The following is a 26237-nucleotide window of genomic DNA, read 5'->3' as shown; positions in this document are numbered from 1 at the left end:
TTTTGATATATATAATGTATACAGCATAAATAGCAATCATGTTTTAAATAGCTATAACAGATAGGTAAACATTATTTACCATCATATTAGTAGTATTTATTTCATGAGATAACAACATGTAACGTTACGTGTAAAATTATTAAGCCAGTAATTACTGACAGCCTACCAACAGCGGAGTCATTAATTTGGGGCCACAATTCTATTGAGGAATAGACAATTTCTTGCCATACCAATAATAATTCTCTATATCCACCTCATTATTTATACTGTGTATGCTTCACTCATTATTTCCTGTGTTGTACATTGATTTTTGGTTCCAAATATTTTGCCTCATTTGTTTCGTCTTGTATTGTATCTCATTTTTGTATCTCATTTTTGTATCTCATTTGTCCTGCTCATCTATCTTTATCATCTGTCTCGTGTGTAATCTTTCATATTTGTATTGTCCGTCTCGTCGTTACTAGTTGTCTAGTCTGTTCTATCTCCTTGTCTCATTCGTAGTTTGTATTTTTTTTACGTGTCTTCTCTACACTGTCAAGTTGGCGCTGTGCATCACTGTACTGTCTGTACATTTTTTTTAACTGGGTCGTGTACTCAATCCCATGCACCGTCTTTTCTCGAATAGCAGTAAAATTTGGTCCGTTTGCTACCTGTCGCGTATGCTCTGTCCGTCTCATTAGTACCATCTGTAATAATTTGTATCATCTTTCTCGTTTACTCCATTAGCTCTAATTGACATTTTCATAAAATGTTGCGTAGACTGTAAAGATTAATTTATTCTCACATGTACAAGTGAATGTATCGTGCATGTTATAATAATTTTAATCGATAACTTGATTGATTGTTATATGCAGGGTTAACATCAGTCGGTGCTGGGTTCTGTAAAATATTCCCATATTGAGAAGCAGGGAGGTCTCAGGGGTTTGGGTCCCTGGAATAAATTCCATAAGAAACGAAGCCTTGGTTATATGCGGAACATGGCAGCGTTGTGTGTGGTTTTCTTACTCTGTTGCGGCGAAGGAGAGGTATTTTGAAAAGTACGTTTTCTTTCCTCCAGACAGCAATATGGTCACATTCTTCTCTACAACACACACACATACATACACGCATGGTTATTGAGTGAAATTTAACCTTTATTTTCATAAACAACTTCATTTTATGAGTTGTGGGCTCAGATCGACTTAATAGCGTATATTCATATTTTTACAATGCCTCGTTACATTTAAATTGTCATAATGCTCGCGTGTAACCGCTATCAGATTTAATTTGGAATCCAAAAAGTGACAGTTCGAACTCCTGGTGTGACAGTTGAAACAATGGGCAAGAGTTTTAAAATCCCCTCCCCTGCCTCTATCCGTCCAGCAGAATGAATAGCGACACCAAAGTTAGTCAATCAACAACCCACGTGTGGTGGAGTAAAGTGTGGGTACTGCCATCTCTTCAAAGGCGTCTGGCTAGTATGTAAGAGCAGGCCGAATTATTTATAGATTCCTCGATTGAAGTCCCATCTGCCCGCAGTGGAGTGAGCAAGTCATTCATAGGCTGCACCTTTAACATTGATTCTAGCAGGACATACCTAAACTAGTGATTTTCAACAAAATAACTTCTGCAGCGAGATTTTGGCAGGGATTGCCTTACATTGTATGTTCATAGGGGAAACACTAAATGTATTTGCAGTTATTTGATTTAAAAAAAGATAGCACTCTACATCAGCCTGTGCAGATATTCTGTACAAACATTACTCAATACAGGACTTTTCCAGGTCTCAGTAAATGGACACAAGATTGGATATGTTCCCTTCAGGGAAGGGCTGTCACTGATTTTCATGTCAGGGTCAAGGCCTTGATTGGAGTTAAGGTTAAGATGAATGTTACATTTTACAAGCTTAACATTTGTGTTATCAGGATCACCTCTATATCAAGGAGCTGACAATTCTGAAACAAATTATGTCCAACACTGATTGCACACGTGCCAATAATTCCGCTCCAGTGATGTTATGTACAGGTACACGCTTTGGGGGGGGGAGGGGGGTGTTAGTAAATCTGCCACTTGTACGGATTTTCTGTCACACGACTCTTAACTGTGGTTGCAAAGGCATGGGACAACCATATTAAATGTGATCACGTTACAATTCTGTTTGCATTATATTTTTAAACATGAAAAAAAAGTCTGCCTTTCTTTTTAAGTGTTAAAAGGTGGGTAAGATTAATCCACTGACAAAACCAAGTAAATTACTAACTGTATTTGGCAATGACTGTTGCTGTGCCACAAAATATACATTGTTCTTCAACTAAAGTGAGAAATTTTTTGTATTTCTAAACTTTAATTCTAAATACGCATTTGAAATTAAAATATATATGTTATATTCACGATAATGTGGGGGACATAGATCGCACACCCTCTTATCTGCAATGCTACCTTTAAATTTACTCTTGTCCGTAAAAAAGCATGGGTAATAGGATGAAAAGGGGCACGTATAATCGGAGTTTTCTGATACCCTTCAGCTGCTAAAGATAATAGGAGTTGATGTTATTCAGACGTCGGATGAGTTTGACTGTACAGGTAGAATAAAATAAAAATAAGGCCATATTTTACCAGGCTTTCTATAATCACATCTAATTAAAAAGATAGCTGCAAAGGCAGTATGACTGCAGGCAGATATTGTAATTTTAAAACCCATTCATAAGTCACTGAAATGTTTTAACTTTATATTTCAGTTAAGTGTTATGATAGTGGAAACTTATTCAAGCATGTATCTGTACACCCACTATTCGTTAAGTTCTTGAAACCTACCTTAAGCTGAATTGCCACAACAGTAAACTAGGTGGTCAATTTGAATTTTGGGGATGTTACAGTATGCATATTTGTCGTAATTCAGCAGAGGTGACTGATTGAGTAAGTCTTATCTGCCTGAATTGTCTAAAACCCCAAAGACCCATTCTTCGCAAGACTGAATGATGATTCTAACGTTTGTGGGTGTTATTTCTGCACTATGACCATCCAATCTGGAAAGCTATGTAAACTTAGACCTGGAGATATGTTCGGATAGGTGATCACCGTGCTTTACATGTGTCCTAGGCTGTACGGCTACACAGTAGGTGACAGATCTCAGTGCAGCAATATCCATTGTTGCACTATACTTCTATGTTCCCTTCTACAACAAACGCTGCTAACCAGTGTAGTAAAATTACCCAAATGACGCGGGGAATCCATTATTCATCTGTGGACAAGCACAGCTTCTATATTGACAACTTGGGTATGTAAACGGTTGTAGTCAAAGCAGTGATGATTACATTAACATTCTACTGAGTAGGGTTTTTTTTTGCAGTTCTCCTGAATAGCCCTCAGACGTGTTTCCGGATTGTACCGCGTGTTGGGTTGGCACTCTTCGCTACCGGCGATTTGCTCCGCGTGATGGGAGTTTTGAGTTCCTGGAGAAAACTCGAGACCACGAGTTCCTGATTTAGCTCCCCATCACGTGGAGCAAAACGTCAGACATCACACGCTAAAGAGCACACGGTACGATCCCAAAATACACCGGAGAGCTATCTAACATTACACACTCAAATCGCACTATTCGGACACAGCTGTTATCACCAAGTTATTCGCCGGGTCAAATACCATACAACGAGGCAATGGTGAGGAATTGTCCCTTTTACTATCAGCTGCCAAGTCACGCCTTGCTGACGACTCTCAAGAAAAACTCGAAACAGGCCAGGCAGGGTGTGCCTGCTTAAACGCTGCCGGAAAACACTGGTCCAGAAGGCGAATAGGCGTTTGTAGCAATACAATTCTTGACCATATCCCGGTGATTCGACACAATTTCTGGTTTGTAATATCTGTACTATTCATCTTTTTGTACTGCGTTAGATGTGCTTTCTCGTCTGCAGGGTTGTGTTGTGTCACCTGTGTTGTCTCGTTTGTGCACGTCATAACATGTTTAGTGGTTTGCCTTTTTCGTTTCATTTGTCGCATTTCATTCATTCCAAAATTGATTCGCTATGGAAAACATAGGCGCACATTTTTCGTCAATTGTAAAAATTATTCAGACGCACTATCTCGTACGCGCGCGCCTACTTGTCTGCGTATACTGTTCAAAATTCACTTTGTCACACGATAAATACCGAAATTGTGCTTCGAGAATGCTCACGACAAACCGCGGCCTTAGCCGTTGCCTAGAAGAGCTGCCTGCCGACGTGCAACCGACACGGGCAGCTCAGTCAGCCGACGCGGGGGGGGGGGCGGGCGGGCGGGCGTTGGGGCCTTACTGTCGGTGACAATAAACGCGTCCGTCTGCTTGTCAGAATTAAAGTCGCCGAAGGCGGCGAGCGAGCCGCGGCCGATCTGCCCGAAGACGCTGTCCGTCACGTTCACGAGCCCGCAGTGGCCGCCTTCAAGAAGCAAAGAGAAGGCCAAGAACGCGGCCGAGACGAGTCGCGCCATCCTCACGATCGCCGTGCGACGGCAAAAACCTCGCACTTCCGTGTTTACACGCGGAATGAGGCGCCGTTTAATTTCGTACAGCGCACAAGCCGAGCTGTGAAACCTTCGCCCTTCCTCATTGGTCGGCGCGAGCCACACCCTATTGTGGCGTTGGACCAATAGGAGCGCAAGGATCGGCGTATGCGGTGTATGAATTGTGAAGCGCTGTTCTCTTTGAGGATAATCGATACGGCCACTGTGTTTGAAGGTCGTGATGATCACAATGTACTTGTCCCCGCCAGAGAAATGTGGAATTTCCATAAGTGTATTTTTTTTGGGTGGGTGGGATGGGAACTTTAAGGACGAACATCGCTTAAGGTCTTGTGAATGTGAGGGACATCAATAGTACTCGTCATAGAAATGTGGAATTTCCACAAAAAATTTTTTTTTGGGGGGGGGGGGTAACATTAAGGACAAACACCGCTTAAGGGTCGTGTTGATGTGGGGAACATCCAACAATAAGTTTGTGACTTAAACTACTAATAACATAACAACTTTACATCTTCAGGAGCATGACAACACAGTCCCATACCTGTCAACGCATCCACTTCACCCCTATTCGTGTGCAGGGAAATTGTTTCTGATGGGACTTTGTAGGATGAACGTTGAGATTTATAAGGGACACGGGGCGACCAATAAGGTCTGAATTTGTCTGTAATAAAGTAGTCACTGATAAGGGGTTGACAGGTATGCAGTCCACCACCAAACCGTAATCGATTTCAATCGTCCATCATCTCACTTAGGGGACAAAACGTATGCACCTCCAAATGAACGCGTTTGGCTATGCACGGCGCGAAAGAAGTCCAACATAACGCGTGCGATATGTTGATACAAAAAAAATCTTGGTTCTTTCCGTAAAGTCACGTAGAAGGGAAATAATAAAATAAAATAAATTCAACAATACATATTTTATTTATTAATAAAAATAGGAATTTTCTTAAGTTTGATTTTATATTTATTCATAAAAATAAGAATTGTATTAAGTTTCATTAGTATTTTTATTCTTTTATTATTTCCCTTCTACGTGACGTTACCGAAATCACCAAGAAGATGAATCCCTGCAGTCACACGATATCTTTAAATAAAAAAACCACACACATGACAACCCGCTTACCCTGGCCCCAGCCCTTGCGTCTGACGTCATCGCAGTGCGCCGTTTGGCTTCGCAAGTTGTGCCTCTGCCTCCCTACCCCCACCACCACCACCCGCCTCCTTGCCCGTCCCTTACGAGCATGGCCGCCAACTCCGCGTGTTGTTTTTGATGACGTAGGGTGGTGGTGGTGGTGGTGGTGGACCAGCAGCAGGAGTAGGAGGAGTCAGTCTGGGCCAGAAGCTTTGCGAGGTCGGTCGAGTTGTCGGCGGCATGGCCGAAGTGTCTGTGCCCAGGCCGATGAAGGTGAAATTTGTCCGAGCAGGTTTGGAATTCAGGATTATTCTCCCTCCTCATCATCATCCTCCTCCTCCCCATGTACCTGTCAACCCGTACGGGTCACTCCACGTTCTTGTGACAGGGAAATCAATTGACATTGCAGGTCCGTACGGCGTTGAGCCGTTTCAATACGGGCAAAATAACAACAATGTCAGTGTTTCTCCCTTGTGATGGGACTTTGTAAGATGAACGTTGAGGTTTATAAGGGGCACGGGGTGAGCAATAAGGTGTGTGAATTGGTCTGTAATAAGGTAGGGCACTGATAAGGGGTTGACAGGTATGGCCTCTTGCGTGCTAAGGTAGTCACACTAACACGCGCAAACACGACAACGCTAAACCTTGTGTGGTTACAACATCAACAATTGCTTGTGTTTGTCGCGCGGGATTGCAATTAACTGAATAATCTCGAGGAGTTCTATAAAACAAACGTGTGCTGTGTCATAATTGTTTTTTTACCCTTCTATCTGGCAACAAAACTGACACCTTTTCACAAGGAGTCATGTTTGCATAGACCACAATACCTGCAGTTGTAATGCAAACAAAAACACAACTCTGATAATGTATGCACTGTCCTTGAAGTTGATTGGTCCACACCCGAGACAGCTTTCCTTAGAGCCTAGTCTCACATGGGTTGGACCAGATGACGCCAAAAGGCTCTAAGGAAAGCTGTCTCGGGTGTGGACCAATCAACTTCAAGGACAGTGCATACATTATCAGAGTTATGTCTTTTGTTTGTATTATGACTGCAGGTATTGCGGTCTATGCAAACATGACTCCTTGTGAAAAGGTGTCAGTTTTGTTGCCAGATAGAAGGGTAAAAAACAATTATCATATTTTTACTGGCAAATGAGGTTCCCATAGTGTGTGCTGTGTCCTTACGGTAATGGTTACTGGTTGACCCCGACAGTGCTTGTCCTGGTTTCCACAGTCGAGCTCCACTCAACATTGATGCCGCGGTGTGCAAGGGATGGGACGCGTGGCGAGTTGTGTTTTTTTTATTGAGATTGGCCTTCAAGCTCATCATCGATGGTGATCGCGGGTGACTTTGAGTGACAGCATAACGTGAACCACGGGCTTTTCATGCACCAGTGAAATCATCAAATAAAATAAACTAATTGTAGGTATATTCTTGGTACTTTCGGTAAAGTCACGTAAATAGAAAACAAAACATAAAAATATGAAAATGGAATACAAATCAATTTAAAATAATAAAAGCAAAAAAAACCCACGACGTTTTGATCGACGACCGAAACGTGGATTTTTAATTTTTATTATTTTTATTAATTTTTAATGTTTTAGTTTTCTATTTACGTGACTTTACCGAAAGAACCAAGAATATGAATGAATTCCTGCAGTCACGAAAGTTTTAAGTCAAAATTTAATTGTATATGTACCCCTGGTCCATTCTCATGAGAGTAGTAGGCAAAATCGTAACCGCTGTTGGACATTGTGTGCTCATGAGCAGAGTATGTGGGCCCTATAGCTGCTGGGTTTTCTGCTGTTACAGGCAAGCACCCCTTCGACTCAATACAGCTAAGAGATGTGGAAACCTTTCTAGATGTGGCCCGTTAAGCAAATGCTGCTGAAAAACCATTTGTTCAGGAGGTTTTCAAACTGATAGAAACGAATGCTGTTTTAATTATGTATGCGGTGCGACGGACCTTTTGGAGTATTTGTTTTATTACAATACTCATTCCACAATGACAGCGCTTATACTTTCAGCATAATCTCAGACTCTTCTATTTAACTTCACTCAGAACTGGAAGAATTATAACTTGTGAGTTCAAATCCTGGTTGCGTAGACCCAAATTTTTGTCCCAACAGTGGTTGGCCTTTGATTTAAAGCTTTCGTGACCGTAGGGATTCATATTCTTGGTTCTTTCTTTAAAGTCACGTAGAAGGGAAACAATCAAATAATAAAAATATAAAACAATGCAATTCTCACGACGTTTCGACTGCAACACAATCATCATCAGAAGACTACAGAACATTATTGTTTCCCTTCTACGTGACTTTACCGTAAGAACCAAGAATATAGCGGTTGGCCTATCGAAAGAAAGGCACCTGCCATGGGAATGTGGAATTTCCACTGCATATCACAAAGCCACCGTTTTGTTGAATTTTAAAGTAGTCAAATAAAAAAAACTGGTGGCCTTTTATGCACAATTTTCATGCTGAAAAAAATTGCAACGCCGTGGCATAGTTTTCATGAACAGTGAATCTGTATCTCACTTGTGTTGGGAATTCTCGCTATGCGTTGTGTGTATTTTTGACTTACAAGCATTTTCCATAATGTTTTGTGGGTGAGATCGCTTAAGTGTAACCCTCCACCACTCGACACAGCCAGTAAGGTTTGTCACGTAAAAAACAACGCGCCAATTAATTACTACTTGAGCCCACCGGTGTGTTGGAGAGTAAACGTCGTGATTTTTATTTTATTTTTACTTTTATTAATTTTAATTTTTTACCTACGTGACTTTACCGGAAAAAACCTAAGAATATGAATCCTTGCAGTCACGAAAGCTTCAAATCTAGAATAAATCCACAACATTTAAATCCACAACATTTACTCTCCAACACACTAGTGACTAGTGGGTTGAAGTAGTAACCAATTGGCACATTGTTTACGTGACAAACCTTACTGGCTGTGTCGGGTGGTGGAGGGTTACGACACATTCACACTTACGCGATCTAACTCAAAAATCTTTATTATGAATAATATTGGTCGCGATAAATGCCTACGTGTTAAAAAACTTACAAGCATTTTACAAACGGCGGCATAATCCTGCACAGTTGTCATGAGACATCGACTGGGTGTAATTGCCATGCTTGTAATTGTGTCAGCATGCTCCCTTTCCTTCATAAACATAATAATACACGTTGCTATCAACCTGTTCACGTTAACAAGAGGTACTGCAGTCAACCTTGTGTGCTAATCGCACCCAGTGTTCTTGCACATGTAGCGTTTCAGTTGTATTTGCAGTTAATCGTCTATTGCACAGTAAATATAGTAGTACCGTTACCTTAATGTTTTACATTAAACTGCAAGAAAATTGAGATGGAGACACTAATGATGTAGTCGTGCCCACTCACCATGATAGCATAGCTGGCAATTTAATAATTGATGAGTATCAATCATGTATACAATAATTTGTTTGAATGGTAATAACTTTAGCATTTGCGTTCTTTGCTTTTCTCTGAAAACGTTGTTTTGAGTTTTTTTATACCACTATGAAACACTTAAAAGATAATCTAAAATTAGTTTGGCAACCAAATCAAAGGAGCAGCTGTTCCCATTCGATTAATTCATTACATCAATAACTCATTTCCTCCATTAAGGATCCTGTAAATTGCCTTTGGGTTGCATTAGATAGTTACATTATGTATTTTGGCAGAAGACCACAGAACAATGCAAAAATAATACAAACTAAAGTATAACAATACGAGATATGAAATACACGTTTATAATTGTGATACACTTGTTAAAAACCTTTTTTTCATAGCTTGTTCCTGATTCCATCCTAATGCTTCAATAATCAATTTCAACTATCATAAAGCTGCGTGAATTACCGTAATATTGTGTATAGTAAATGAAGAAGAACAGGAGACCTGACGAGTTAAATGGACCACATTTTTGATCAGCCAGGTTCCACTGCTAACTAGCTCGTGTTATTACGTGGCGGCTATAATGCATTAACAAACGTTCTACTTTTTTAAATTTTAATTGGTTTCTCCACGATCATGCTTTGTGGACAGTTATAACTATCATCACGATGGGACCTCCTTTGCCTGTATCAAAATATAAGAATAGGTTTTCCCCTTTGTTCTGGCAACAAAACAGGTGTTAAGATGTTAACACACCAAGCTAAAAGCTTTTGCAAGGAATCACGTCCGCATTAACCACATATACTTGTGGTAAAAAAACATTCTCTTACAGTATATGCATTGACTTTGAAACTGAATAGTCCACACCAGAGACAGCTTTCTTTAGAGCCTCTTCTCAAACGGTGCTAGACCAGAGGACGCCAAAAGGTGAACAGCACAAAGAGAATGCACTATCAGAGTAATGAGAGCTCTTTTGCCAGTACCAAAATATAATAATTGGTTTCTCCTTTTTTCTGGCAACAAAACAGGTGTTGCAAGGAATCATGTCTGAATTGACCACAAATACTTGTGGTTTTGTTGCCAGAACAAAGGTGAAAACCTATTCTCATATTTTGGTACTGGCAAAGGAGGTCCCATGGTGTGTAACTGCTCACCCCGAGCTCTCATTACTCTGATAGTGCATCATCTTTGTCCTGTACGCCTTTTGGCGTCCTCTGGTCTAACACCATTTGAGACGAGGCTCTAAAGAAAGCTGTCTGGTGTGGACTATTCAGTTTCAAAGACAATGCATATACAGTACTGTCAGAGTATGTTTTTGTTTGTATTTTCACCACAAGTATTGTGGTTAATGCAGACATGATTCCTTGCAAAAGGTTTCAGTTTGGTGTTTTAACATCTTAACACCTGTTTTTTTTGCCAAAAAAAGGGGAAAACCTATTCTTATACTTTTATTACTATCATGTCCGCATCTCATCTTCACTGTAGCCTGTGACTTTCATTATGAGGGCCCTTTCAAAAAAATTGTCTGACCTAGTCTGCTATTTTAATATTGACAAGCGCTGTTGTATTTCGCAGTAGTGTGTAAGTTTCCACTAAAGCATTCCTTTCAAATGAATGTATTTGAGTCAACACATTCTTTGCTCATAAGCAGTGAACATTTAAACGTAATTTCATTAACTAGCAAGGAAACAGATTAAAGTGTAATAATGATATAACTGATTATAAAAGTATAAAAATGCATCACTTCATAGTTAATATCCCTTCCAAAAAAGATTAATATTTTCCCAATGAATTCCGGTTGTTTTATGAGCATTCTTTCACGTGATGAAAACATATTTTGAAATCTCACATAGAGGTTTTCCGCAGGAATTATACCAAACATATCTTATAATGCGCTTTTATCCTAAGCACAGTTGGGGGGGTGCACTTTCCCATGTACTCTGCTATGAGATTGTTTACCAAAAGGATGTTTTTTTTAAACCCAGTTGGACTTGAGACAAATTTCAAACCCAACTAAATTATGTATTTTTATTCGCCATTATTGTTGATGAGGCTGAAACTATGAACTCGTTTTACTTGACACCCCGCTATATTGATGGGTGCCTGGCTGGATTTGAGCCCAGGAACTTGGCACTGCCATATCAGCGCTTTAGCTTCCAAGTCACCTGCCCAAGTCATAACACATCTTAAAAGCTCATACATAATACGTGCATCAAATGGTATGTGAAAAAAAATAACATTTCTCGATTCAGATATGTTGTTTGGGTTCACATAATCCCTGTGGTTACTGCATTAAATGAAATGAACCAAAAACATTCCTGAATAAGATTGAGACGATTCATCGAATCGATACGGGTTAAAGGGTCTGGGTGAATGACACCAATACCTCATTGCCAATTTTAGCCACGTGTTTAAACCGAAACAGTAACTATTTTTAACAAATTGCATATTTAATGCCATCGCCATCACCAGCATTATTTTCACTGACAACCACATTTACAACAAAAAACACACGAACATCGCCAACACTGCCATTGTCATCACCAGCAGCAAGAGTGTTTCACATTTAGCTGCTTTTTTGACAAAAAATATTTGAACAGAGAATGGCAATGTGCAGGCTCATGCCTTCGCATTTCTCAATTTAAGCTTTGCGTTTGTTTTGGATTATGTAAACAAAAACTCACCAAATTTGTGATCCAATAACTTGCACTTTCATAATGGTTGTGATTTTTTTTGTAGTTGTGCGCCCAACTTTTGAAATGCTATTCTATTATGCATGGCTACCAAGCAATAACCATCTGGATCAACATTTTGAATGTGACAAACATAACTATAGCATACTAGAGGTATTTTGGGTTAGATCACGTAAATGTGCCGTTAAACCCACCACCGCCTGGCACAGCCAATTAGTAAGGTTTGTCACATAAACAAAACATGCCAATTATTTACTAGTACAGCACACCGGTGTGTTAAAGAGTAAGCCCACAACATTTACAATTCCAGTACGACGTTTCGCCAGTAATTAAAACTAGCTTCATCAGGCGACGGCCAGAGTCGGGTTTAACGATACAATTATATTTACGCGATCTAATCCAAAAACATCTATTATGGATAATATTGGTCGCGAACGCTCACCTGTTAAAATAACTATAGCATGTTAATTATTTATGTAATGATGTTCATTTTAATCATTGTTTCCTTCTAAAAATGTACCAATTATGTGGATGGGTGTAAAACTGATCTACGGTTTATAAAATAATACTGAATATATTCCAACGATGCTAATTAATGATGATTAAAACTGCTTGGTTACTGTAACATTTCCCAATTTACTTTTAATAGGACATGGTTCTTTATGCTGCCAGTGGTGTGTTCATTTTTAATTGGATGTATATTTGCACTGTGTGACTTGTCTAAAATCTGCGTTCATCTTGGCGCCATGTGGATATTTGTGAAGAAAATTCTCAAACGTTTGATAATAAACAACAGTTTAAAGGGCCAACACCGAAAATTGCTGAAATTAAAACACTGCCAACTTATCTTCACACCACATTTCAAGTGAAGTCGTAGTGTTTGTAGGAATTCTACTCTACTTAGATGCCGCAGTCTCTTTTAATAGGCACATTTTTTATTCGTTATTAGTTGAAACACATTTGTGAACTGAACATGTGTTAAAATCTGACGATGCTTGATGTCATGTTGAGTGTATCTTATAAAATTGTCAATATTCCTCTGTTTTTCATCACTTCTGTTTTGCTGATGAACGGAATCAGTTGGCATAGTTGCCCATGTGACAACTTTATTTAATTTGCTCTGTTGAGTTGTGGAGGTTGATGGTAAAACATAATTTGACATTATACTTACAAGGCCAATAAATCTGCAATAAACGAATCATGAATCATAATATTTTGTTGGGAAAGTCTACATATAACAGCAGGCAAGTTTTTTTATTAAAAAGATCCTGTCTAATTGAACAAATAAAAGCTATATATGCCCTGATGTAACCTACCTGAAATTTGTTCATAACCCACCAAAATGTCATTTTTGGAAGACAAGTCATATTGCTGGCAATGAATCAATATAATATAATTGATGAAATATCTTTACAAGCTTAAATCTGAACCCAACCACAAGTACGTGATATGTTTTAATGTTTTAAAAAGACTCAATTCGTATTATTGAAAGGATAGGTAGCCAGGAAAAAAAACAGTGATATGAAGCACCTTATTTTCAAGGATATTTTAGTGTGATCAAATGACTTACATGGTCAGATGTGATTTATATTTTTTGAATTATAACTTTTCCTTCCCATATAATCCATTGGCATGGCATCGCATCCACTATATATACATTTTCCCCTTTTAATCCTACACCCACCCTATGAATAAAAATTATAAGATAAGTAATAGTATTCAATATCGGCATATAGAATGGCAATTTGTTTAGCTCCCTTAGAAATGTCCTTTTTACAGATAAGAGGAGCCAAACAGTGCGATATCACTGGTGGCCAGCATTTTACAGTCGGGCAATAAAAATGGAACCACATCAAAATCTCCCCTGCAAATCTTATCACAAAAAGGTGACTTGTTGCTCTGATTGACAACATTAGATGTGCCGTGATATTTACACTGTGCTTGCCCCGAATCAACCTTTAATCTAACGTCTGCTGCAAGCGCCTGGGTAAAAAATGAAGCCACGAATGGCAAATGATCTGCTGCCCTACCACAACAGCTAAAAAGGGTGTTATGCCTTTGGGTTGAGTCCCCCATAGCACACTGGCAAATGCTTTACATTGCTGATTGGCTTCTGCAGATTTTAGTTGACTGGTGCATGCCGATGAACCTCATTTGGCTCACCTTTTGCATTACAGATTGACGATGCTTATCCACACAAGTGAGCAGATATTTTAAAACTTTGCTTATAATTTAAGGCACAATCGGATTATAAAATAATGATTGCCACATATGCACGCACAGGGAAGTTCAAGAAAGAGTTTGAATGCTGTTTTCAGCTGGGCATTGATTTATTGTACAGGTGAATTGATGCAAACTGCATATAAAGATTCTAGATTAGAAGTTTTCGTGACTGCAAGGATTCATATTCTTAGGTTTTTTTCGGTAAAGTCACATAGGTATAAAATTAAAATTACCGAAAAAACCTAAGAATATGCATATAAAGAACCATGTCTCGATTAAAACAGGTGTGCGGTGACTGGCTCGTGACCATTATGGCTCAAAGTAAAACAGTTTTGATCACAATGCTTTCAATTTCCCTGGTTGTGATATTATTCATTGTGTGTATACACTATTTATTTTACATACACATATTACTCTTCAACGAAATCTTGTTTTATGGTAAAGATCAATCAGTAAGCACCTAAATTGGCTGTTTAGAACACCATATATACGCAGTGGTGTAATGCAATATTAAGTGCCATAATGATCATGAATAAAGCGAAGGCATGGGTGATTCTAAAACTCTCAGATCAGAAACAGGCCACCTTATCACACCTACTAATTTTCCTCACTTACAAATTGGACAGCATTGCACATATGTTGATTGCCTGATGAAGGAAAGGTCGGGATGTGTATGGCCTGTAAGGTCTGGGGTGGCCCATCGCCCATTTAAAACATTGCACACCCCTTTCTTCTGATGTCCTTTCGTTCTCTCTCTCTCTCTCGGATTCAATGGAAATAACCACGTTAAACATTGTGATTGTCGTTCCGCTTGCAGATTAGATTTACTAACGCGCTTGCTCGCTAGAATCAGGCTTCCAATGGCATCCGCTCGCGCAAACCACAGTCAGGAGCGGCTGGGTTCGCAGGATGCTGAGGGGCAAGGCGTGCCCCAGTTCCAAGCCGGTGAGTTCTTTCTGCTTCGAGATTTAACTAACCTCCACTTTTCCGTCAAGCATGCCAAGGATGTATGAAACTCCGTTCGCCTCGAATAGTAGTTGCATCGCTGTCGCTCGCCGTCGTTTGGAAATAGTGAGCGATGAACGTGAACGCGCTGTTGTTTCTCCAAGTAACAAAGACGTTTCTTTTGGTATTTGCAAAGTACTTCTGCGATACACCTGCCCAGTGTCGTTTAGTGTTGGATCAATGTCGCTGCTACCGAGAACCTGAGAAGGATAATTTTGACGAATGAAAATCTGGATTCTATACATCTAGATGTTCTAAATTGGGAAAGTAAACATTCCATTTGTGAATATTTGAAGGGTTCACGTCATTTACAAAAACACTGGATAAAATTAAATGCTTATTTAAGATTATTTAAATAAATTGTTACATACATTCCTTCGTGCATGTGTGTTTATACATACATGTACAGTTTACTTTCAATTGGTGACTTATGGGAAGATGTATTTTTAAGATTAATGCTAATCCTCTGATATTTGCACGTATTCAAACTAATCTTCTCTCTCGACTTTGTGTGCGGTCTCTTGCATTTTTTACTTGCAATGTTTTGACTTCAGAACGTTAGATGTGCGTGTCAGCTCGTGTGTTCAGCGGGCCCACTTTGCAGCGTGGTGATATTTTGGACATGTGCTGCCCAACAAAATATAAGCCACCACCATTGTGATGCATCTGTGTTAAAATTCACACACCCACACGGATGTCTGAAATCATATTAAATGTGCTTTTTCAACACAAGTGACCGTACAGACATATGTTGGTCTTCAACTGTACGACGTCTTGTTGAGGTACATGAATACAAAGACCCTTGAGCCCAATTAGACTGTTGGTACCAGCGCTATTAGTGAGAACCCATGATGCCTGATACACTGCATGAAGAAAATTTTTGTATGCGATTACATCCAACAGTGCAGCTAACTACAAAATTGGTAGCGGTGCATTGCCAATATAGTAGAGTTTGGAATTATCTTTGACTGCTTGTTACATGGAACTAATTGCAAAGTGTGGTTCTTTAAAGTAATGCGTGGAGACTCTACTCTGTATTAAACGGTACGATGAATTTGTCTGCTTTGTACGTGCCGAATTAATGCGTTGGAAATTTAAGTGCGCTACGAAATCCGTTGATAAATCAATTAAACTGCCCCGTGGCTTCATTGATCATGTTAGTGCCCTTGACACAAATGCGGAGAACATCAGGCTTATTCGTCTTGATTTCAAATTAACTTGTCTCTGAGAGGCTAAATGCATCGAAGGTCACACACTTTGATATTTAGATGACTTTAACCATGTGCACGTATGCAGAAGGTTAATCACGGTGATGTATCTTCACGCATTAGAGAAATTGTAGCAGCGATGTAAATTGTTTTTTGTGAGCAGAGTCCATGGATTAGCACACAGCTCGACTTACATTTTATACGAACTCTAGGTGTCATGCCAAAGCCATTCATGACAGCACGGGCCTTCTTGCTGGTTAGCCTATAATTGGGGCACCCATCCACTGTATCACACACACACACACTATTTTCATCAAGCGACCAAAGTCTGAATGTTTAATCCAAATGATTTTCACGTGAAGCAGTTTAATAATACATGGCAAAATCGTGTAGGCTTTTCATCTTTATAAAAAAATAACTTAAATCAATAAACTACCCTCAAGGAAGTATTTGTTTTGTAAAGGGTGGAAGGAGTGTGTTTAGCTCTGTTCATAAATTATGTCTGATTCATATCCCATTTCAGCTGAGAAATTAACGACTCGAAAACATAATTTGTGGAGTGACAAATTGGCAAGTACAAAATTTGCATATTTTTTTAACTGCTAAAACGTTCACATTGTGTGTGAGTTTTTTTCAAACCAAAGATAAAAATTAAAGATATAGTAATAGGTTTTTACCCTTTTACCTGGCAACAAAACCGACACCTTTATACAAATGAAAGACTTACGTTAGAGTACGCAATAGAGCATTTTCTTAGGCTGAGCGATGCTTGCCTATGGTGACATACAGCACAGCAGAAGTGTGCACTAATATACGCGTTCACTTCTCCAGCTAACGCGCACTCAGTGTGTAACTGGGCAGACGGGGGGGGGGGGGGCAGCCTTACAATTGCTTGGTCACGCCACTGCCGGCAGTAGAACCTCCACAAGGGGAAAGTAAAAATAGATAACCCTTCCATAGTGTATTTGGTCAATCATGCCGGCCTGTTGTCGTGCTAGAGGTGGGAGTATCCCACGTTTTACCCCAGCTTGTACGACCCTGCCAGTTCACTCAATGTGTGTGCCCTTTTTTTTACTGTTAGGTGGCGGCAGGGGGATTTAGGAACCTCGCACAGTCTTGTCAACTGTCGTGCCCGAGAGATGGAATGGAACTGTAGTTTTTAGGATTGCACGTTCAGTGTGCTGGTCCATTATACCATGGCAGCATGCACGAATGTGTACCACAAACACAACTATTTTACTTTTGTAGAGATCACAGCAAACTTTTACCTTAAACATTGATAAGAGCTTGCGTCATGCACTTGCCTGTGACATCAGAGAGATTTTTTTAATACACTTTCATTAAAATAATGATACTGTTACGGCTTAAAGGTCGAACTAGCACCGGTAATTCCCACATTTGACAGTGGCTTCGGCCAGGAATAAATCTATATCACCCTGTTGGCATTTGTTAGTGCTGGAGCAAGGCTTGTTTGACATGCACAGCTTGCCTGTGGCCAGTAAGTGCCCTGGCAGGAACATATCCCTCTCTCTCATCCCTTTGTCTAAATAAAGGGCATTCCATCATAGAGGTCTTCACAACCAAACCCTTTCTCGTCTGACTTTGTCATCCTTCTTAATTTACCAAAGGTCATTGTGTGATAATCTCTCCCGTTTTTTCTGCAAAACATTTTATATTCACTCTAATACTGTTAATGTACTCTTAATGTCATTTGCAAATTGCCCATGTATGTGCTCTATGCTTGTCTTCCAAAAATGTTCAAATTGCAACATTGTCACATTGTTATGAAATGAAGACATTGCTATTCGAGCTCACAGCGAGCAGTACACCGCTCTGAACGTTTACGCCACGGAACTGCTTTTGAAATACATTCTATGGAAATAAAGTTCATGTTGTTTAATTCTGTTTAACCGGCTGACAACTCCAAAGACCAGGACAGTGTAATTTACAGGAGGGAAAGAACAGCTCACACATCTTAAGCAATGATTATTTCGGTGGGGGTTGGTTGATCATGCATTGATATAATGTCTGAGACACTCTTTATATGGTGATGAAGTGCCTATAGCAGTTGTTATATGCAAAGTAGGTTTTGTCCAACGTGTGATAAGTTTGAACGTTTTCCGCTTTCGTGCCTTGCTTATCAAGTCACTTGCAAATGACTCATCCTCGCCTATGGAGTTCTTACCTGGTTAAACAACATAACTTGGAATGTTCTCTAAGCACTTAATTTCTTATTTTCATTCCACATGTCAAAATAATCAATGATGCCAAAACAGAACCCTTTTGGATATGAGGCTTGACAACAAGTAATACTTTCCTGGGAAAACATAGAATGTATTAAATGTGTTCATCATTAAGGTTTTAATATGTATGTTCGCATCGTTATTAATTGTAGCTTCATATGAACGATTCTTGTATCCCATGTTAAGATATAGGGCTTGCATTCCATGACTGGATAAGAATCTATTTCATTTAAAGGTTTTGGTTGTAAGATCACGACGCGACTGCCAAAGAAACAATTATATATATTACATTCTCATTTCTCCCAAGGTCAGTTGTGTTTCTGCACAAGTTTTACAAAGCGGTTTGAGAAGAAACTGGGTGTGAGGGCTCTGTTATCTAGGATTCACTGATTTATTCAGTTTAAAAAAACCCGAGCGTGTTACGAGCATGGGTTAAGCGCCCGTACGAGCGGGGGGAACGGCCTCGTCTGCTCGTTGCGAGCCCCCACAGTTCCTGCGAGTGTAATCGACGAGTCGGAGGACTTGGACTTTTATCTTTGATTTATAATATTTTCCCTCGCGTCTGTTGCGCCGTTCATCTTTCGGTGACATTTTTAACGGCCCATTTGTTGGTCTCCTCCTTACTCCCATTGGCGGCATTCAACCCGAGTTTCGCGACCTGAATGCCAAGCGGCAGGTGGGAGAGCAAAGTCCGCTCCGCACGGCGCAAGCTCCCCCCTCGTCTGCTCTTGTCCGCCGGGCTTGCCGGATTACAAAGCACCTTTACGCTATCGCCAAAGTGACTCCCCCCCCCCCCACCCCGAATTTAATAACTTCTGTATTGTTAATCTTTGCGCTGCTATTTTTAAATCCTTTATATTAAGTTCACTTGCTTGCTTGCGCGCTTACGACCGTGCAAATCTTTAGATCGTTTGTTAACCCACTTCCCGTGATCCAATCGAGCTGACATTTTCTACACAGACTCGTTGTGCGTGACAATTAATGTTCGTGAAATTTTTTTCCCAAAATTTTACACTTTTTAGGAACAAAAAAATATATGTAATTACCAATTGCTTAATGGTGCCAAGCAATCATCTGACTCATAGGTGGCAGCCATCTCAAGCCAGAGGACGAGAGGACTCTAGCCGCCACACATATAAAGGATTTATAGTGAAAAACTTTGTTTTTATGGGTTAATTTTTTAAATCCTTTATATTAAGTTCACTTGCTTGCGCGCTTACGACCGTGCAAATCTTTCGGTCGTTTTTTAACCCACTTCCCGTGATCCAATCGAGCTGACATTTTGCACACAGACTCGTTGTGCGTGACAATTTATTTTCATGAAAATTTGTTTCCAAAATTTTACACTTTTTAGGAAAAAATAAATTATATTTAATTACCAATTGCTTAATGGTGGCAGGCAATCATCTGACCCATAGGTGGCAGCCATCTCAAGCCAGAGGACGAGAGGACTCTAGCCGCCACGCATATAAAGGATTTATAGTGAAAACTTTGTTTTTACGGGTTAATTTTTTTCACCCTGTGTGCGATCGCATAGACCACCACCCGGCAGTATAAAATGGGTCCACCGCAGTTGGTCGATCGACGGGTTGCGTTTTGTATTTCAAATGTGTGGGTGCTCCCACATTTTCCGAGATGTCTTGACCAGCGTGGAAGAGTAGGCAAAAACACCCTATTGGGCTCACTAAAACTCTAGTGGAGGCCTCTGCTGTCTGTAGTGGCGTGAGCGCGACACTGTCAGGTTTGTGCCTTCCCTCTTATGTAATCACATTGATTCTTGCCTTGATGTTGAGTTTTGCTTTTTGATAGTTTGTGCTGACGAGTACAGCTACAGAAAGGCCATGCATGACCTGCACGAAGTGGGGAGGCCCTCATTCAGCAGTGGATTGACAAATGGACTGTGCATGTATGGTACAGCAGACATATACGAACACTCACGGGGCCTGCCACTGCCTGCTGACCTATTAAAAACAAGTGTAATACAATTTTACGGCTTGAAGTGCGCATGCACTAGTAATGCTGTTTAGAAATTTTGCTTAAAAATATGGATTGCACAGTGATGTCCGCATACACAATTTCAAGGACCGGGTAAACATGAAATCGAAGGCTTAAATATTTGATAATGGTGGCATCTGATTTTTAAATCCTTTATATTAAGTTCACTTGCTTGCTTGCTTGCGGTCGTTTTTTAACCCATTTCCCGTGATCCAATCGAGCTGACATTTTGCACACAGACTCGTTGTGCGTGACAATTTATTTTCGTGAAATTTTTTTTCCATAACTTTACACGTTTTTAGGGAAAATTTTTTTTGATTTAATTACCAATTGCTTAATGGCGGCAGGCAATCATCTGACCCATAGGTGGCAGCCATCTCAAGCCAGAGAACGAGAGGACTCTAGCCGCCACGCATATAAAGGATTTATAGTGAAAAACTTAGTTTTTACGGGTACATTTTTTACACACCTCGCTTCCACTCTGGACCTGTCCTTACCTGGGAGGTCGCTTATTCCCTTCTACTGCCCCCCCCCCCCCATAGTCTGGAATGCCATACCCCAGCCACCCGTGCCTCCGGCTTCCGTTATTCAAGTTCAGGCTCTCAAGACCCTCCTTTCCCCCCTTCTGCCCATGACTGCGTTGTGTCTCTCTATACAAATGACACCCACTATTTCTGTAAATATCTTGAGATGCATTTGCATTTAGATGCTATATAAATCCACATTCTAATCATCGCTGGAGATTTAACTCGTATACATTCATGCAATGACTTGTCAGATTCTCTCACTCATCTACTTTACAGTCATTCCTTGAACCCATAGATCGCTCGCAACTGGCTACGTCTCCCACTCATTTCCCATGGCCATACGCTCGACCTTGTCATCTCCAATACTAAATCCATCACACTCATCTTCAAGTCTCTCGACACCTTCAGTGATCATCGCCTCTTACATTTCTCCTTTTATTTTCACGGACCTCTCGCTTTTCCGGTCCCATTTCCCCTTCGCGCTCCGCTCACATGTCTATCTTCTTTAATGATATGCTCTCATTCTATCTATTAATCCAATTTCTGTGGCTCAACGGGCTCGCCCCCAGCCCCCTGTTAATTCGCAACAACAACAAGAAAAATCGCCTGCCACATGCTGGCAACTATGTGGAATAACTCTCGTTTATAATTTAAATCACCAGCCTGGGAAGGTACACCTAAACTCTTACCAGGTAGCCTTGGTAGAGACCAAATCAGACAACTATTCTACCCTGATAACTCCTGGCTATGGACTCCATAAATTGTTCAGCGTTGTAACGATCAACTGGCATCCGCAAGAACCTGGCTTATTCCACAACTGTCAGCTGTCACGTGTGAAGTACTCCTGAAAAGGTCGAGTGCCAATTGGGTTGAGGCTCAAAAGAAAGCCGTCCCTTGGTGTGGACCAATCAGTTTCAAGGACAATGCATATATTATCATAGTATGTTTTTTGTTTGCATTTTGACTGCAAGTATTGTGGTTAATGCAGACATGAATCCTTGTAAAAAAAAAGTTCCAGTTTTTATTGCCAGAAAAAAGGGGAAAAACCTTATTATTATTATTATAGGTTGAAGATTATAATAAGGAATACCATTTTGGCTTCTGGATCTGCTTCTTTTGTTGCGTGTCCCATCCTACCACCTCTTCTCGACATCCCTGTACCATCTTCTTGGTTCTTTCAGTAAAGTCACGTAGAATGGAAATAATAAAATAATAAAATTATTCTCACGACGTTTCAGACTCTGTCTTCTCGACAGACCTGTTCTCCACCTGAGGACGGCTGCTTGCGTTGTGGCCGAAACGTCGTGAGAATTATGTTTTAATTTTATTATTTTATTATTTCCATTCTACGTGACTTTACCGAAAGAACCAAGAAGACGAATCCCTGCAGTCACGAAAGCTTTAAATCGAAATCCCTGTACCAGTCCAACAAAATATATCGCTGGCACCATCTCAAACTTTACAAAGGTTGTCTTCCGTGCTCACCAGGACATTTTACCAATGAGGTCCATGGAATCCTCTATCAGAGACGAGGGATATCCCCCCCATCCCCTAGATACTTACGTACTTTGTTGCAATTAGTCAAGTAATTTAAATGTTGCTCACTAAAGTAATGGATTTCTTAATCAGATAGCCCACCTATAGTATTGATATCTTCCTGCTTTTACATGCTGTGTACATTTAAGTGGTGTTTTTTCAGTCCGTTTGTATTACACTGCAAGGTCTACCTCACATTGCAGATGTTTTTTTCTCCTCGTAATTAGTCATCTGAAATAGGAATAGGATTGTCGCCATGCTATTTAACACACGTATTAAGAAAGTAAATGTTCCTTTTGACAGATTAAATTAAAATAAAATATTAAGATGTATTCAGGCTAGAGATACTTTAAGAAGTGGATTAACCTTCATGAAGGCCCATTGGCCAAATTGTCAAATTTCTTTACACACACGCTTATACAAACACACATTTAACAGCTCCGACAAAAACCTAAGAGTAAAAAAACCTCTTTACCTGTTTATATTTTTTTCCAAAAAAATGCTGGATCGGAAAAAAATACTCTCCAAAAAAATACACCTCGTGAACCAGAAACAAATTCATAACCCTGGAAAAATTGAGCAGTGATGTTTCATTTATAAAAAAAAAGTATGAAAACACAGTGCCCAGTTTTTTTCATTTAACCTCCGAAGGTGGTGATGTGAAGAAGAAAACAGGTTTTGTAGCGGCGTGCCGTGTTAAGAGTGGAATTGAGAGGGCTGGGTAAGGTGCCTGGAAGAGAAAGGGTCCTAGGGTGACGGTTAGCTTGGCGATACCTCGCCAGCTATTATTCCGTCCGCCACTACTGATGTATCGTGTCTCATTACCCGCGCCGCTCCGAAACGTTTCGCTGGGACGCACACGCGCTCACTGCTTGGACACCAGCTCCGGCCGTTTGTAAATAACTTGTCAGCAAGATATTGTAAGAGTTCCGCGGGGACGAAGTGAAAGAAAAATAAGTGGCTGAAGTATTAATGCCGACTTAAGCAGTGTCTACATATAAAGCTGAAAAATGGTTCGATTAAACGAAATGTGTTGCAATCATGTTAATTCATTATGGTGCGCATATTTTATCATATCAAAGATGCTAAACATGCTTTAGGAACATATGTGTGTGTGTTTTCGAATGAATGATACGTTTTGGCCTACGAGTCTTGAATTTTAATGACATTTATCTTGAACGTGAAAACCAGTGATTTGTTTTCTTTGTATCAATCTCTCAATGCGTACATATACTCTTAATCTGTCAAGAAATGTGCTTGCGCGTATACGTAACGGTTAAACAAAGTGCCGCACATTGAGATGCACGGTCATGCCAGCCCATGACGGCACCGTAAATCAGGGGAAGGTCTCACTGTAAGCGTGCCTGTGTGTGCGTGCGTGCGCAGTGTCCGTTTATGAGCCCATTAAGTCTGCGGACCTGCCTCGTGCGGACACCGAGGCACACTGGGACAAGCTGGACCGACACTACAGGGCAGGTAAATGCAAAGACGGACGGTCCAAGATTCTCCATTGGCAAGATGCGGCGCAGTGTAACGGCATGGGCGCCCAGTCACACTTGGCTGAGAAGACGACGTATCATACGTAGCACCTTGGTGTGGTCCGTTGGATGGACACGTTGATAAAGTCGCATCAGCCTTGTTGGACGGTGCAGTGAATGATGCCTTTAAAATGTTAAAAACGTGGAAAACAATCTCGACTTGATAAAATTGAACTGTAAAGTCAAATTTTTAGACGTTAAATAATGAATTGTGTGCAACCAGTTAAACACGGCTGTCTAATGCACATTCAAACTAGGCCAAGCCCTTTAAATCCTTTGAAATGGTTATAATGTGAAAACTTGAATTTGCTAAACTTAAATGAAAAGTTAAATAATCATGCGTAAATGTGCTATAAATAGCACTTAAAACAATTATTAAATAGTATAGTCTATAATTTTTATCTACAGCACATAACAATGTCCAGATGTTCCATGACTTGTCTCCGGTAAGTTAAACGTACCGCGACTGCTGAACTGCACCGCACGATGGATTGTATTACAGTCAAAGGGTGAATTGGCGTTGGTAGATGACCCGTGTCTAAAAGGTTAATGTGATAAATGTTGAGAAATATTAAAATAAGTCTGCTCTTTAGTGGTTACAAAAATACACACAAAACTCATAAACACCACATGTTTTATGCTGTTAGTTTCCAATGCGAGTTTATTTAGCAGTTCAGAAGTTTTCCATCATTTAGCAACATTCAGCTACTAAGATAATTGATGGTCATTCAATTGCCAGAGTTTTAGTGATATGCAGGAAAAATTATGCGGAGCCAAGAATGTGAAAGCTAATTTAAACCGCATTTCTGCAGATGCTTACCCAACTGAATTTCATGTCGCTGAAAAAACTTGGTTTTTATATTATGAATCATAATAAGACAGTGTAACATGATTATAATTGCAACATTGCTAATTTTGCATGGTTTCATTTCCAGATTTAATATTAAAATCTAACTGAGCAAGGGATTATTTATGATCGTCATCATATTGCAAATAGAGGGATCTTTTTTTCAGCCCCTACGCCTCCGCCTTGTTCAGAGAATAATGAATCAAGTCATGCAGAGCCATGAGTGAGAATATTCTGACTTCATAAATGAGCTTTAAAATGAAGTCATCTGGATCCGTGTTGCAACCTCGAGTTGTATTTGGCACTGATAATTGAACGAGATCATTGCATAGCGAGTGAGGCACTAGGAGTTGAACGTGATGTTCTGTTTTCACCAAAAATACCTACAACCCGCCTACTGCCGATTTAATAAAGTCATGCAGGACCGCAAACAATTACAACTTGAGTTAAAAAAAAAGCAACTAACATTCTATGAAATTAAATGGAGGCATTCTGCATCAGTGGCTCGTAAACCTGCACGTTTTATTGGATGCGTTTAATCTTTTAGCTCTTCCGATTTACGAATCCTTAGTTAATTGCATAAGAATTATATCGCGCATTTCAGCGAGCAAAATAAAACCATCCTTCATCCTAGCTCTACACGTTCCTTTAGGAGCACCAATGAACACTGGTGCAATGCACGAGGGGGGGCCATGTAACAAGCTCCTGCTGAGTGTTACGCACTGTGTCACCAATTCGAGAGTTAGCCAACCTCCAAGAAGTCTAGGACAGGTGCATACACCTCTTGCCACTGATGTTAGCCGTCGAGGGGAGTTGAACTCGGATTACTTGATTGGTATCGTAGCGCTCTATCCACTGCACCACAAAGACAACGATGTGCCTTATAGCCGTATCAGACTTTGGAGGCAAGTGCTGTTCGCACTATGAAGACCGGCACGGCTCACGAGGGGGTGGGTGGCCAGCACCACGCCCGACCGCTTTTGTCTCCCCATGTAATTTGTCACGAGTGTTGACAGTGAGCGGGAATCGAACTTGGGTCACCAGGTTCGTAGCACGGCACGCTAACCTCTACACTACCACTCCCCATTGTCACACACGCACTTGCTTGTTAACACAGTCTTACGCAATCTTCAAAGTGCTGTTAGCAAGCATCTAAAAAGGCCAGTAGTACTCATAGACTGATACTCATAAATGTGAATGATATTTTCATGGGTAAACAGTGTTGCTCATGCTCGCACAAAGTCTCTTCATTACAATTCTAAATATATTCCAGATGCATAAAACCTATTTATTTAGTGACAACAATACATTTTGCGATTGTTCTGCTGGTAATATTTCACGAACATTAGCTTCGTTTTATCATCGTAAAAACGGGGTTACATGGAGCACATCCGATTGAATTGGAC

The 26237-nt window shown here is 40.2% G+C and overlaps 2 protein-coding genes across 4 annotated transcripts in view; one reads left to right on the top strand and one right to left on the bottom strand.

Annotated features, from left to right (window-relative positions):
• ITFG1 (integrin alpha FG-GAP repeat containing 1) overlaps positions 1–4485 on the bottom strand; it is a 192730-nt gene extending 188245 nt beyond the window's left edge. The window contains exons 1-2 of the mRNA XM_061548724.1: positions 4269–4485; positions 1006–1081 (exon numbers count right to left, since the gene is read on the bottom strand). Of these exons, the coding sequence (XP_061404708.1) occupies positions 1006–1081; positions 4269–4443 (251 nt within the window). The 5' untranslated portion in view covers positions 4444–4485. The remainder of the gene's footprint in view (positions 1–1005; positions 1082–4268) is intronic.
• A 1312-nt stretch (positions 4486–5797) lies between these two features.
• The window catches only part of PHKB (phosphorylase kinase regulatory subunit beta), a 197446-nt gene continuing 177006 nt past the window's right edge, over positions 5798–26237 (top strand). For 2 of the 3 annotated variants that reach the window (XM_061548725.1, XM_061548726.1), the window contains exons 1-3: positions 5798–5897; positions 14750–14877; positions 23833–23922. In XM_061548725.1, the coding sequence (XP_061404709.1) occupies positions 14793–14877; positions 23833–23922 (175 nt within the window). In that variant the 5' untranslated portion in view covers positions 5798–5897; positions 14750–14792. The remainder of the gene's footprint in view (positions 5898–14749; positions 14878–23832; positions 23923–26237) is intronic. The other variant, XM_061548727.1, reaches the window with a different exon arrangement.

The sequence above is a fragment of the Lethenteron reissneri genome, chromosome 9 (genome assembly GCF_015708825.2).
Source record: "Lethenteron reissneri isolate LAM-NWPU_2019-01 chromosome 9, ASM1570882v1, whole genome shotgun sequence".
NCBI classification, from domain to species: Eukaryota; Metazoa; Chordata; class Hyperoartia; order Petromyzontiformes; family Petromyzontidae; genus Lethenteron; species Lethenteron reissneri.
Note: the sequence above shows the minus strand (reverse complement) of the source record. Positions and strands in the feature narration are given on the sequence as shown.